General features: G+C 33.9%; 2 protein-coding genes across 3 annotated transcripts; both read left to right on the top strand.

Annotated features, from left to right (window-relative positions):
- The first annotated feature begins 159 nt into the window (after positions 1–159).
- LOC110717102 (ADP-ribosylation factor-like protein 8a) lies at positions 160–4,803 on the top strand. The gene is made up of 5 exons (XM_021895746.1): positions 160–317; positions 2,857–2,971; positions 3,109–3,230; positions 4,013–4,174; positions 4,330–4,803. Exons 1-5 carry the CDS (start codon positions 280–282, stop codon positions 4,445–4,447), a joined length of 555 nt encoding a protein of 184 aa, XP_021751438.1. The 5' UTR covers positions 160–279; the 3' UTR covers positions 4,448–4,803.
- Positions 4,804–6,231: 1,428 nt separating this feature from the next.
- LOC110717101 (pentatricopeptide repeat-containing protein At5g67570, chloroplastic-like) lies at positions 6,232–9,471 on the top strand. 2 transcript variants are annotated; one of them, XM_021895745.1, is made up of 7 exons: positions 6,232–6,909; positions 6,992–7,183; positions 7,394–7,475; positions 7,573–7,764; positions 7,845–7,958; positions 8,052–8,145; positions 8,255–9,471. In XM_021895745.1, exons 1-7 carry the CDS (start codon positions 6,326–6,328, stop codon positions 8,257–8,259), a joined length of 1,263 nt encoding a protein of 420 aa, XP_021751437.1. In that variant the 5' UTR covers positions 6,232–6,325; the 3' UTR covers positions 8,260–9,471. The 2 variants fall into 2 exon arrangements, with proteins under 2 accessions (XP_021751437.1, XP_021751436.1); XM_021895744.1 differs by lacking the exon at positions 8,255–9,471 and having other exon boundaries at positions 8,052–8,244.
- The last annotated feature ends 5,041 nt before the right edge of the window (positions 9,472–14,512 follow it).

The raw sequence follows: 14,512 nt of genomic DNA, 5'->3' as shown, positions 1-14,512 counted from the left end.
TGCGTGTAATTTGAACCCCAAATCATAGCATGGGCCCACACTTTTTTATTAAAATAGATAAATTAATTACTGCCCCACTTTACCCACTAATATCTCTCCACCTATATTCTCTAATAAAAATAATTTAATATAAATTGTGAAATTTCTTTTTTTGTTTTTTTCAATTTCATTTCAAGGTCAAAAGAAAAGAAAGAGCGAGTGAGAGAGAGTTTGTGTGAGAGTATATCCTCGTAGATCTCTCTCTCTTCTTTCTCTCTCTAACTTTCTTCTTCCCTAGCCATGGGTATCTGGGAAGCTTTTCTTAATTGGCTTCGAAGGTTTGTTTCTCTCTCCTACTTTTTCATCTTCTTTTTCTGTTTTCTTGTTCTTTTTTTTTTCATTTGTGCTCAATTTCGATTTCATTTTAGTGTTTTATTTTCACCAGAATTTGGTGAAATGGTCTGAATTTTGAACTTTAGAGATTAATTTCTGGTAGCGGATTGAAATTTTCACTTTGAATTGTCAGTTTTTAAATTAGGTTTTAGGTGATTGTTTTGGTTAATCAATTCGAATTTAAATGACATATAATTGATGGATAATTAATGATTTTTATGAAACTGAACTGGAAGAATCGCGGTCAAAATACAAAATTTGAGGTAATTCCACTACAAAATGTTGTTTTTGCATGATTTTTTAAGGCCTACACACATCGCAGCAACTGATTATATGTTTTTCATTTGTTTTGATACTTGATGCTATGATTTTAATGAAATTGATATTTTTGAGAAGTTTTATGTAATTGATTTTATTAAAATTTAATATAATTGAAATAATGTTTTTTGTCTTTTGGTGTTGGTGAATTGAGAATAATTACAAGCTTTGCATCATCTGCTACACAATCATACTTTGTTTTTATTGTTTTTAATAATCACAAAAGAGTATATATCTAGGGTTTATTTTATCAATGTATGATTGTGTACTGCCTCTTATGCCCCATGCTGCTGTATCATTTATGTGCTGTGTTTGTTCAACTACTATTATGTATAATCATGTGCGCATTGTCCTTTTCATGATCACCATGTCTGTCGGTACTAGTTTGTCAATTCGCTGTGCTCGAATTGGTTTTAGATGATCTAATTAGTATGGCAAGTGCTTGTATGATCCTTGCCATAATGCCAACGTAGGCGATTTTAGTTGTGTAACCTACATGCACTTTGTTTCAAGGACGACTTGTGTTATTTTGTTTTTCTGTATTAAATGTATGTTATAAGCGAACCTTCATTCATTATGGAGTTGTTTTTGATTGCTTGTTATAGTATTTTTTTTTTTTTTTTTACATTTGCATTCCTTTTGAGTATGAACTTACTTTTGCCTTTCGAATTGCAAGTATTAGTCTTTCTGTTGGAGAATAATTCCTGGTAGTAAAATGAAAGCTTCTATTATATTGTCGGAATTTTCTAATTAGGTTTTTAGGTATTATTTTTAATAATTGATTTGAATTTAAATGATACTAAACCTGCAAAAATTCAAACTGTGAGATAGTTCCCCTAGAAAACGTTTTGTTTGTTTGGTTTGTAAAGCTCTAGATATTCATACTAACACGAAGAATATTCGACTACTTTGATTGTGTTTGTGTTGAAATAACTGTCTTCTTTTATTGTCAAGATGAGAATAGTTTACAAGCTTTACAAGCTTTGCAACCTTTGCAATATATATTATATATAGACTCATTAACATGTTGATTTGTTCAACTATTCCTCTGGAAAATCACCTGTTTTATAGTTCTAGTATGTCAATTCTCCGTGATCTGCAGCTTAAAAGAGAATTTCCTTCCGATTCTCTATTTATTATGGCAAGTAGCCAAGTACTTTTATGGTCCTTGCTAACATAGGTACTTTTAGTATGGCAAGAAATCCTGTGATCTTTCTGTAGATTTCATTAATTTCTATGTCAATCATTGTTATAAGCAAGTCCATCATACGTTACAATATTATTTTTAATGGCTTTTTTTTTGGATTCGGAGTGGAAAGGAAACAAATAAGAGAGGGGGGGGTATTTGTTAAGAGGAGGGTAAGGGTATTTGTTACCCCAAGTTTTTGAGAGGTAACAAATGAGGGGTAATTGTTACCATGCCTCAAACCAGATACACGATAACGGTATCGGTTTATTCGAATATGTTTCCAATCCAAAAATTACACTAACCAAATGCCCCCTAAGTGTTTTTCTGATTTGCCTTCCTTTTTACTCGAAGTGAGAATATCAAAAACAAATTGGGGTTAACCCAAACACTGAGCTAACATTTCAATCTTGAGGTGATTCCACTGTAAAAGGTTTTTTTGGCTGATTTGTAAAGCTCTAGATATGACACCTTATAGTCTCATACTAACTATAAGTATAGGAAAAGTTTTCGATTATGTTGGTTTTTGTTGGTTTTCGTTTGGAAATAATCTTTTTCTGCTGTCGTGATGGGAATAATTCCATCTTGCAACATCTGCTCCACTTTATACTTTGTTTTTTTTTTTTTTTTAATGATCTCTACTGAGATTATAACTAGGGTTTTTACAAATGCAGTCAGTCTTTTATTTCCCATGCTTCGGTATGTGTTATTTTTTGTTCAACTGCTACTGTGGAAAACCATGTACTAATTTGTCAATGCGCTGGCTCAAATTGTCTGTAGATAATCTGTTTAGTATGGTAAATACTCCTATGATTCTTTCTAACGTATGCAATTTTAATCTTTTCGTCTTTATCATATCATTATTATGAGTTTATGACATTAATTGCGATGGCTTATACAAGTATTTTTTTTTTTCTTTTTCATTTGCATTCCTTTTTAATTACGAACTTACCTTATTTTTCTCCCATATCTTCTTGTAGCCTTTTTTTCAAGCAGGAAATGGAGCTGTCTTTGATTGGACTTCAGAATGCAGGAAAGACCTCTCTTGTTAATGTTGTGGCAACTGGAGGATATAGTGAAGATATGATCCCAACTGTAAGGGTTTTATTGCCTTAAAATTCTATTCTCCAAGTCATCTCTTGATTCTTCTATGTTATTTTCTGTTTCTGTATAAAGGAAGATGTGAAAAAGATGCAATTATAAAAATCTTCTTGTTTGGATTTGATTGCCAGGTTGGTTTCAATATGAAGAAGGTTACCAAAGGGAATGTTACAATAAAGTTGTGGGATATTGGAGGTCAACCAAGGTTTCGTAGTATGTGGGAGAGATACTGCCGTGCTGTCTCCGCTATTGTGTATGAGCCCTTTTCTTTTTCCTCTCTTTTTATATATTGCTCTGTTGTTTCTTCTGGATTATGTGCTTTGATTTCTCTGCTTGGCCTTTCATCACTAGGTTTGCTCAATGTTCTATTGTACTTTGAAATGTCGTGAAGCTAGGGAGCAGTGAACCCTAATATGTGATCAAGTTTGGAATGCTCAAAATTTGTAGTTATGATTCCTTGTTGGACTGATTAGGTGTTTAATCTTTACGAAGACAAGGTTATATTGGTCCTTAGAACCCTAAACAACTAGATGGGGTCATCTAGTTATCTTAGGTGCAATAATGCATTATGTTGTACTAATATTCAGACTGTGGATCTGATGATATTGTCCATGATATATGCCAACAAACCAACCGTTTTGAAGATTTTCAAAGCATCCTTGGAGTCCTAACTCCTTAGTTCTAGCTAGATTCAGTATTCCTTTGCTGCTATCCTCCTAGTCTTCCTTCCAAATTGTTTGTGTCCTACCATTTCTGTATGTATTAGTTATATGACTTATATCACGAGTATATCTTCATGTGTGCTTCTCCTTCTGACTGTCTTGTGTTATGCATACATCTGCATGAACCAGTTGTTAATTTTGCTGGATTATATAATTTACAGTAACAGGATTAGATTTAGTTTTGCCGTCATGTCCTGTCTTTTTTTGTTTTATTACTCTCCATTCTAAGCTGCGAATTGAGCTCCTTGTTTGATTCTTGAAATTATGATTTTCATTATTTTCTTGATAATGGGTGAATCTATATCTGTTGCAGTTACGTTGTTGATGCTGCTGACCATGATAACTTAGGCATATCAAGAAGTGAGCTTCATGATCTGCTAAGCAAAACTTCATTGAGTGGCATCCCTCTCCTGGTGCTTGGAAACAAAACAGACAAGCCTGGAGCTATCTCAAAAGAAGACTTTATGGAACAAATGTTAGTCCTTTTTTCTGTACTTCGCACTAACTAGACTTTTCTCTAATGTACTTGAATGGTTCGTGTACATGTTTTTTTTAGTCTTGTATGAGTAACCTGTAGTGTAAATTTTTTTGAGATCAATGTATCGGCGCTTAAAAAAATTTCTTGTGCAGGGAGCTCAAGTCAATTACAGATAGAGAGGTATGCTGTTTTATGATCTCCTGCAAGAACTCAACAAACATTGATGCAGTTATTGACTGGCTTGTGAAGCACTCTAAATCGAAGAGCTAAATAGAAGGCTTATCCTCCATATTCTTGTGTTGAAGTTTTTATTAAACCTTGTTTATTAGTGAAATTATTGAACTTTGACATGGCTGTGTCGATATCCCTTATATATAGCTTTATAGTGGGTGTAAATCAGGGTTTGTTTATGAATGAGAGGATTTCTGGCGTGTTTTCCTGTCTGTCTCTTTCATCTGTCATCTTGCTGCAGAGTTCACTGCATGAGAAACGTGGCTGATTTTTAGGAAGTTTGTAGAAATGTGTGCTTGTGCTTGTATCTTCCTTTGGTAGGTTATTCTATCAGGTTGTTCGTGTCAGTTTGGATTTGGTATAGGCTGTTTTCAAATTGATTTTGGTTCATACTATGCTTTAATTCGTACCTTGTTTTGGATCTGTACCTAATCATTCTATGGAATAGGAAATTAGGAAGAATAGGAATAGAACTTTATGGACCCATTGGTATGCATCCTACCTTGTTTTTGTTTGGTTGCAAATGAGGACTATGCCTCAGTATATATGTATAATAAAAATGTGGTACTGCCACATCTGTATAACATCATGACGAAGATTCTTGGAACCCGGAGGATGATGAAGTAAGCTTGTTGGATTGTGCAACTCTTTTGGCTTACTTGCTAGTCAGCTCCGGGGTGTAACCTAGTGGATGGGCATACCTCGGGTGTAAGTATGTGGTTTTAATCTGATTCCTATGTTATTTGCTTGGTTGTACATTCATTGACAGGAACATTTAATTCAGTTGAAAATTTTTCACTCTTCTCCCAACAAAAATGCTCATTGTTGAATTTTTATTGCCTCTCCTGCAAAGTTCTAATCTGCTGTGACTTGTTTTGGTACGTATCAATACAACTGGCGTTTACCATAAAAGAGGAACACCACTGACCAAAAGTAACATATTTGGAAATTTTCAATGATATACTTTGTACCTTTTAAATTCTCTATTAACCCTACTCTAAAAGGCATGCGGATAAATGAAACTTTGATATCCCGGTGACAATGAATGGAACAAAATCTTCTTGCCTTGGAGAATTATTCCGATGGAGCAAGATAAACGTTGAGTACTAAAACTTGGATTTTGCCAGGACATCGAATTCCAAAAACCTAACAAAAGAATTTGTAGAATTGTAGCATTGAAGTGGATTGGTCTTCGGAAAGTTTTAAATGAAGTTTTTAGCAATTCTTTGGCTTCTTTTTATACTTTTTTTAGCTAACATATAAAAAGTAGTTGAAATAACGGTGAAAGGAAAAATCAATTTTAAATTTTTAATGACAATTTTTATGCAAATATTTATTTTGTTATATTTCTTTGATGTCCAAATCTCAACAAACATACGAGTATTTATTTGGACATGTTTTTAAGAAGAGAAAAATAATTGATGTAAATATAACAAAATGATTGATACCATAAGTCCATAACACAACAATTTATTAATTGTAATAACAATAATAATATAAGCCAGAATTGAATATAATTTTTAACGATTTTAATTAGAGTTGGATTAACTCGATATTATAAGTTCGAATTTCATTTTTGTTTGGTTATGATAAACAATTTATTCACTTCTCTAAGATTAGTTTTCATTAAGTTAATGTTGATATAGGTAATTTAGCTAAGTCTTTTGTCTATGTTAATTTCTCTTATGTACAAAAATGTGTTAATGATTTGATTCAGTAATAATCCGACCTTTTTTTTAAAGATCATGTTAATTGGATTAGATGTTCGGTTAATAAGTCAATTTTTGACGAGTCTGGTAGAAATGGACTAATTACGTGTTTCATATCGATAGTCTTTTTAGATAAAATCACAAAACCTCCCCCAAACCCCTTGATACGTGCCACTCTTTTGAACTCCTCATCCAAAATTCATCACCAATGGAGGTTTTCGCCGGATCTCCGGCCCTTCCAAGCTGTAATTCCGTCGACCCACTAACCGAACAAATCAAACAAAGACTTCTCAAAAAAGGAGTTCAGCCAACTCCTAAAATCATCCACACCCTCCGCAAAAAACACCGCCAAAAATCCCTCCGCAAATCCAATCGTCTTGCTTCTCAATCCCCTGACGAACCCCTCTCTCAATCCCAGAAAGAAACTTTATCTCATGAAGCTTACTTCGAAACCATTTCCCAGGAATATAGAAATTTTAACAAAGCCATTAATTCAAAATCCCAGAGCTCGAATTTGGTGGGAAAGCCATGGGAATCTTTGGAGAGAGAAAAATTAAGGGAATTGGCAAGTGGGTATGAAGAAAGAGAATCGAATTTTGGTGGGAAATTGAAGTTTGAGCATTTAAGGGAATTGGGTTTGATTTTTGAAGAGAGAAGGGTTGAAGATTTGTCTTCATTTTTGGATGATGACGTTGAATTGGAAGAGGGTATGATTGAGGGTGATAATTTAAGTGGGACATTTGCTCAACGTCGAGTTTCTGAAGCTGAAGCTATTAAAATCCTTGTTAATAGGTGAAACTCTCAATTCTAATCAGGGTTTATGAATTTGTTTGTTTTATATTTCTGTAATTTGGCTAATGAATTGGTGGTGTAGGCTTAGTGCTCGTGAGATAACAATGAAGGATTGGAAGTTTACAAGGATGATGAAACAGTCACGGCTGCAGTTTACTGAAGATCAGTTGCTTAAGCTTCTTGGCCGGCTCGGCGACCGGGGATGTTGGAGGCAGGCCATTGAGGTTGTGGGATGGGTATATAGCAGAAATGAGCATAAACATTTCAAAAGCAGGTATATTATGTGATTTGTTTTCATTCTTGGGGTTTTTGATGAATTGTTTAGTGGTTATTTATGGTGAATTTTTTTGCTTGTATTTCCATTAAGCATATATTTAAGATATAGTACAGTTAATGACGAGCTAAATGATAGAATATGAGTCATTGACTTTGGGATTTCTAAGTTCTAAGCTATACTTTTGTTCTTCTTTCGCCTGTGTCAAAGGTTTGTGTACACCAAGCTTCTTGCAGTTCTTGGGAAGGCAAGAAAACCACATGATGCTCTCCGAATCTTCGAGCAAATGCGTGTAATGAGAATATTTAAAATTATTACTTGACAGTTCTTAAGAATCATTTCAAATTTTTTATCGTAATTCGATGAGATCTTCAATTTAAGTGCCATAGGGGGATTTCCACATCTATCCAGACATGGCTGCTTACCATAGTATAGCTGTTACTCTTGGCCAAGCCGGAATGGTGAGGGAGCTGATGAGCATTATAGAGCGCCTGAAGGAGAAGCATTCTAAAAATATTAAGAATATGCGTTCCAAGAGCTGGGATCCCACCCTTCAACCTGATATAGTAGTATTCAATTCTGTAAGAGGGTCACTGTTTGTTGTCCACTGAAATATTCTGTTTGTGTTGTATGCCAATTTAAAATAATGTAATAATTGTAGGTACTGAATTCTTGTGTCACTTCCCATCATTGGAAAGGGGTCTCATGGGTCTTTGAGCAATTGAGGAAGTCTGGTCTAAAAGCCAATAGTGCTACGTATGGACTTGCAATGGAGGTATAGAACTCTCTTCTTGTTTCTTTGTATCTTGTTTATGCTTCGTTATTGTCAAATTACGTTGCTCAAGCTTTGCTGATGTCTCTTTGCTAGGTGATGCTACACTCTTCAAAGTATGACCTAGTTTACGAGCTGTTTCAGAAAATGACAAAAAATGGCAAGTCTCCAAATGCTCTTACTTACAAAGGTATGTTGCTTGACCTCTCCCTCTCCAGTCCTTTATTGATCCAAAATAATATTTATGGCCCCGGCAGACATCCCCCATATTCATAGTTGGAACATTTTGAATTATGAAGGTTGAAGATTGGGATGCTTTTAATGGACACCATGGGACCCTAGGATGCCAATTGTGTAGTTGCATTGTTGGAAACATATTTTTTGCTTCTTAACTAACAATTTAGCATGTTTTTAGACATGCCTCTGTCGCTCCTACTAATGCCTAATTAATTAAAAAAAATAAAATTAAAAATAAAAAAAATGTGTAATAAAAAATGGTTTGCTCCAAAATTGTGTATTAGCCTTCATAATTACAATATTTTTGACTTTCCGGAAATTTGTTTTTGTTGGTGGTCAATATGTTTCTCATGAGCCCTGTGAAAATCCGGGAGGTCATATTTGAATGGTTAAACTGTTTACTTTTCTTTTTTTAGGAAAACTGTTTACTTTATTTCATTATCATCAATTTAGTCATTTTTTAACACACCTCCCGTTGGTCTTTCTTACATTACATTATGGTTCCAAACCAATGTTTATGCCCATCTACTTTAGTTTTCCAAAATTGCTCGAAATTCCCACATCTACTCATGTGCCTTCCTAAACACTTAACTTTTTCAAACAAGGTAGAAGGTCGAGATGCTACCTTGGGACCCCGACTTAGATGGTTGGATTTATTTATTTTTCTTTTTTAACTTTCAACTTTGTTGGTTTTAGAACACGTCTCCCCTAGATCTTTTTTACTTTACCTCTATGGTCCATTATGATTCCAAAATTCAAACCCACATATACGCCCCAAAATATTCCCCACCCTTACCTAAATTATTGAAAATTTTACCTAAACTGTTTCAAAATAATGTATAACAACTTTCATTATTGGAACTTTTTTTTAATGCTACCCGTGGGATCCCTTGAGCAAGAGCCAAGAGGTCTTATAAGGGTTGGAGGTTGAGATGCTAGTCATTTGGAATGTTGGAACCATCTACCTTTGTTATGAACAATTAATATAGCCAGTTTAGAATAGGCTTCCCAAAGGCCTATACAACTTTCCCTCGTTAGTCCATAATTGTTCAAAACCAATATTTATGATAGCAAAATATATCTATCACATCTTATTATGTTCCTGGAATTTCGGAAAATTTTCTTTAAATTGCTCTTCGCACTCAAAAAGTCAAAAGGTTAGAGGTTGAGATAATTCCCATAGACCCCTTGAAACCCCAAATGACCATTAGTTTGAATCTTCTATATTTCTTCTTTCTTAACTATCTAAGGGCTTGTTTGGCATCATTTTTGGTTTTTAGTTTCCTGTTTTTTTTTTTATTTTTTATTTTAAAACTAAAAACCAAAAACAGGAAACAAGAAAAATGTGTTTCCACTTTTTTGTTGTCAGTTTTCAAAATAATTATGATTTTAATAAGTTATAATAATTTTTGATTCATTATGTAACATATATCATATACTTTTATACAACAAAAAACCAAAAAACAGAAACCACAACAATGCCAAACAAACCCTAATTTGTCGGTTTTCAAACATGCCTACTATTGGTCTTTTCTCCTTTACCTCTATGGGTCCTTAATTATTCCAAACCAAGATTTCTGGTCCTATGATGCATCCTCCACATTTACCTTTGTTTTGGAAAATTCCCTAAATTGTTCCATGTGTATTATAGTCTATATAATAAAAAATATTCAAGTTTTGAGTTTTTTTTTAATTCTAAGATGGTTAGAGATCAAATTTTGAGTACCATGGGAGCCTATTTGGGTCCATCTTATTGCCTTTCAACCAATGATTTTGCTTCGCCAAATGTAATTGAATCAAACTAAACTCATTCTTTGGGTTGTATAGACATCTTTACAGGTGTCTTATGGTTCCAAATTAGATTATATGACCACGAAAGGTCACCCCACGCATATGAGTTCATTATTGGAAAAAATTCCAAAATTTGGCCTAAAATCGCGGAGTATAGGTTGTATGCCTGTATAGCCTTCAATTTTCGACAATAGTCGACTTTTTAGGACCTGAAAAGAAAATTTGCCAATATAATTCCCATAGACCTAAATACACTCCGGGGGGTCCATTTGGGTGGGTGGAACCATCCACTTTGCCTTTAATTGTCAATTAGACATTAAAAAGTTACGCCTCTTTCATTAACTCATGGCCACCATGGACATTCATGATAACATGTAATGATCTTATACGGTAACAAACGACATTATACAGCCTTGATGTATCCCCAATAATCTCAAGATTTTTTGACACCGGGACCCAAACCTCCAAAATTGCTTCGATTTCGTGTATTATAGTCTTCAATTTTGGATAATTTTTACTTTTTCGGATCCAAAAAGGAAAGAGGTCATGGTATTTCCCATGGACCCTATGTTACCCTTGGAAACAATTTGGGTCCATCTTATTGCCTTTTAACTAATAATTTAGCTCACTTTCACTCTCTTAATATGATTGAATCAAATTAAACTCATTCTTGGGGTTAAATAGACATATTTGTAGGTGTCTTATGGTTCCAAACCAACTTAAATAACCTCAATAGGCACCCCACACATTCTGTTCATTTTTGGAAGAAAATCTAAAATTCGCTCGAAATCGTGGATTATAGCTTTCAATTTTAGACAATTTTCGATTTTTTTGGTCATGTAAAAAAAATTGTTCGAGATGATACCCATATACCCAAATACAATACGGGGGTCTATTTAGGTAGGTGGATCCATCTACTTTGCCTTTAATTGTTAATTAGAGGCATCAACATCTTATGCTTTTTCATTAACTCAAGGCCACCATTGACATTTATGATAACATATAATGATCATATACGGTAACAAACGATATTATATAACCTTGGGATGTGTCTCATATTATCTCGAGATTTTTTTATACAAGTAGCCTCTTAAGTTGCTTCAATTTCGTGTGTTATGGCCTTCAATTTAGGCTATTTTTTTTTTATTTTTTTATTTTCTAGGGTTTCGAAGGAAAGAGGTCATGGTGTTTTCCATGGACCCTATGATACCCTAGGAAACCATTTGGGTTTATGTTATTGCCTTTTAACAAATAATTTAGCTAGTCTTCACTCTCCTAATATGATGAAATTAAACTAAACTCATTCTTAGAGTTCTATAGTTTATTGGTGTCTTATGGTTCCAAACTAACTTATATAACCTAAAGGGGCACCCCATGTATTCCGTTCTTTTTTGGAAAAAAATAATCTAAAATTAGCTCGAAATAGTGGATTATGGGCTTAAAGCCTTCAATTTCAGACAATTTTTGACTTTTTTGGACCTGCAAAACTCATTGTCGAGATTATACCCATAGACCCAAATACATACACCTAGGTGGTCCATTTGGGTGAGTGAACCATCCACTTTGCATTTAATTGTCAATTAGAGACATCAACATGTTACGCCTTTTTCATTAACTAAAGGCCACCATGGACATATATGATAACATGTAATGATCATATACGATAATGAACGATATTATATAGCATTGGGATGTATCCCCTATTATCTCAGGATTTTTTGACATCGGGACCTAAACCTCTAATATTGCTTCGATTTCGTGTATTATAACCTTTAATTTTGGATAATTTTTTACTTTTCTAGGTCTGAAAAGGAAAGAGGTCATGGTGTTTCCTATAGACCCTATGTTACCCCAAGAAACTATTTTGGTCTGTCTTATTGCCTTTTAACCAATAATTTAGCTAACTTTCACTCTCTTAATATGATTGAGTGATTTGAGTCAACTTAAAACTCATTCTTGTGGCTATATAGACATATTTGTAGGTGTCGTATTCCAAACTAACTTGTATAACCTCAAGGGGCACCCCCACACATTCCGTTCATTTTCAGAAAAAATAAATCTAAAATTCGCTCCAAATCGTGGATTATAGCCTTCAATTTTGGACTTTTTTTTACCTGTAAACAAATTGTCGAGATGATATTCATATGCCAAAATACACTACGGGGATCTATTTGGGTGGGTGGAACCATTTACTTTGCATAAAATTGTCATTAGAGACATCTACATCTTATGCCTTTTGCTTTAACTTAAGGCCACCATTGACATTTATGACAACATGTAATGATTATATACTGTAACAAATGACATTATATTACCTTTGGATGAATCCTCTATCACCTTTTCTAACACCAGGACTCATAACCTCCTAAATTGCTTCAATTTTGTGTGTTATAGCCTTCAATTTTGGCTATTTTTTTTTTTAATTTTATTTTTCCATGTTTGGGAGGAAAAAGGTTATGGTGTTACCATAAACCTTATGTTACCTTAGGAAACTATTTGGGTCCATCTTATATTCTTATTCTCTATTAACCAATAATTTAGCTCGTATTCACTCTCCTAATATGATTGTATCAAACTAAACTCATTTTTAGGGCTCTATATACATCATTATAGGTGTCTTATGCTTCCAAACTAACTTATATAACCTCCAGGGGTACCCCACACATTCCGTTAATTTTTGGAAAAAACAAATCTAAGACGATTTTTTACTTATTTGGACCCATTAAAAAATTGTCGAGATGATACCCATAGCCCCATATGCCTAAATACACTTCGGGGGTCCATTTTGGTGGGTGGAACCTTCCACTTTGCCTAAAATTGTCAATTAGTGACTTCAACATCTTACGCCTTTTTCGTTAACTCAAAGGCCACCTTGGACATTTATGACGACATGTTAGGATCATATAAGGTAACAACCTTTATTATATAGCCTTGGGATGTATCCCCTATTTTTTTGAAGATTTTTTGACATTGGGACCCATTACCTCCAAAATTGCTTCGATTTCGGGTATTGTAGCCTTTAATTTTGGATAATATTTTTACTTTTCCGGGTCAAAAAAGGAAAAAAGGTCATGGTGTTTTTTGTGGACCCTATGTTACCCCAGGAAACTATTTTGGGTATATCTTATTGCTTTTTAACCAATAATTTAGCTAGCTTTCACTCTCTTAGTATGATTGAATCAACTTAAACTCATTCTTGGGGCTATATAGACATATTTGTAGGTATCTTATGGTTTCAACCTAACTTATATAACCTTAAGGGGCACCCCACACATTCCGTTTATTTTTAGAAAAAAATCTAAAATTCGCTCCAAATCGTGGATTATAGCCTTCAATTTTGGACTTTTTTGGAGTAAAAAAAAATTGTCGTGATGGTACCCATAGGCCAAAATACACTACGGGGGTTTATTTGGGTGGGTGGAACCATTTACTTTGCATTTAATTGTCAATTAGTGACATCAACTTATTACGCCTTTTTCATTAACTCAAGGCCACCATTGACATTTACGACATCGTATAATGATCATGTACGGTAACTATCGACATTATATAACCTTAGGAATGTATCATCTATTATCTCGAGATTTTTTGATAGAAAGACAGTGACCTCCTAAATTGCTTCAATTTCGTGTGTTATGGCTTTCAATTTTTGCTTTATAGACATCTTTTTAAGTGTCTTATGATTCCAAATTAACTTATATAACCTCTAGGGACACCCTATACATTCCATTTCTTTTTGTAAAAAAAAATCTAAAATTAGCTCGAAATCATGGATTATAGTCTTCAATTATGGACAATTTTTGACTCTTTTGGACCCATGAAAAAGAAAAATTGTTGAGATGATATCCATAGACCCAAATACACTCTAGTGGTCCATATTGGTGGGGGAAACAATCCACTTAGCCTTTAATAGTCAATTATGGACATCAACATCTTATGCCTTTATCATTTACTCAAAGGCCACCGAGGGAATTTTTGACAACATGTAATGATCATATATGGTAACAAATGACATTATATAAACTTGAAATGTATTTCCTATTATCTGAAGATATTTTGACATCGGGACTTATAGCCTCCAAAATTGGTTCGATTTTGTGTATTATAGCCTTCAATTTTGGTTAATTTTTTTACTTTTCCAAGTTCAAAAAGGAAAGAGGTCATGGTGTTTCCCATGAAACCTGTGTTAGTGCGGGATACTATTTGGTCCATCTTATTGCCTTTTGACTAATAATTTAACTACCTTTCTCTTTCCTAATATGATTGAATCAAACTAAACTCATTCTTGGGGGCTATATAGATCTTTGTAGGTTTAGTATGGTTCCAAACTAATTTATATAACCTTTAGGGGCACCCTACACATTCTGTTCATTTTTGGAAAAAAAAATAAAAAATTCGTACAAAATCTTAGATTATAGCCTTCAATTTTGGATTTTTTTGGACCCGTAAAAAAATTGTCGAGATGACACTCATAGACCCAAATACACAACGAGGGTCTATTTGGGTAGGTGGAACCATTTTCCTTTAAT

Source organism: Chenopodium quinoa, unplaced genomic scaffold, assembly GCF_001683475.1.
Source record: "Chenopodium quinoa cultivar QQ74 unplaced genomic scaffold, ASM168347v1, whole genome shotgun sequence".
In the NCBI taxonomy this organism is placed as follows: Eukaryota; Viridiplantae; Streptophyta; class Magnoliopsida; order Caryophyllales; family Amaranthaceae; genus Chenopodium; species Chenopodium quinoa.
This window is presented reverse-complemented; position numbering and strand designations above follow the sequence as displayed.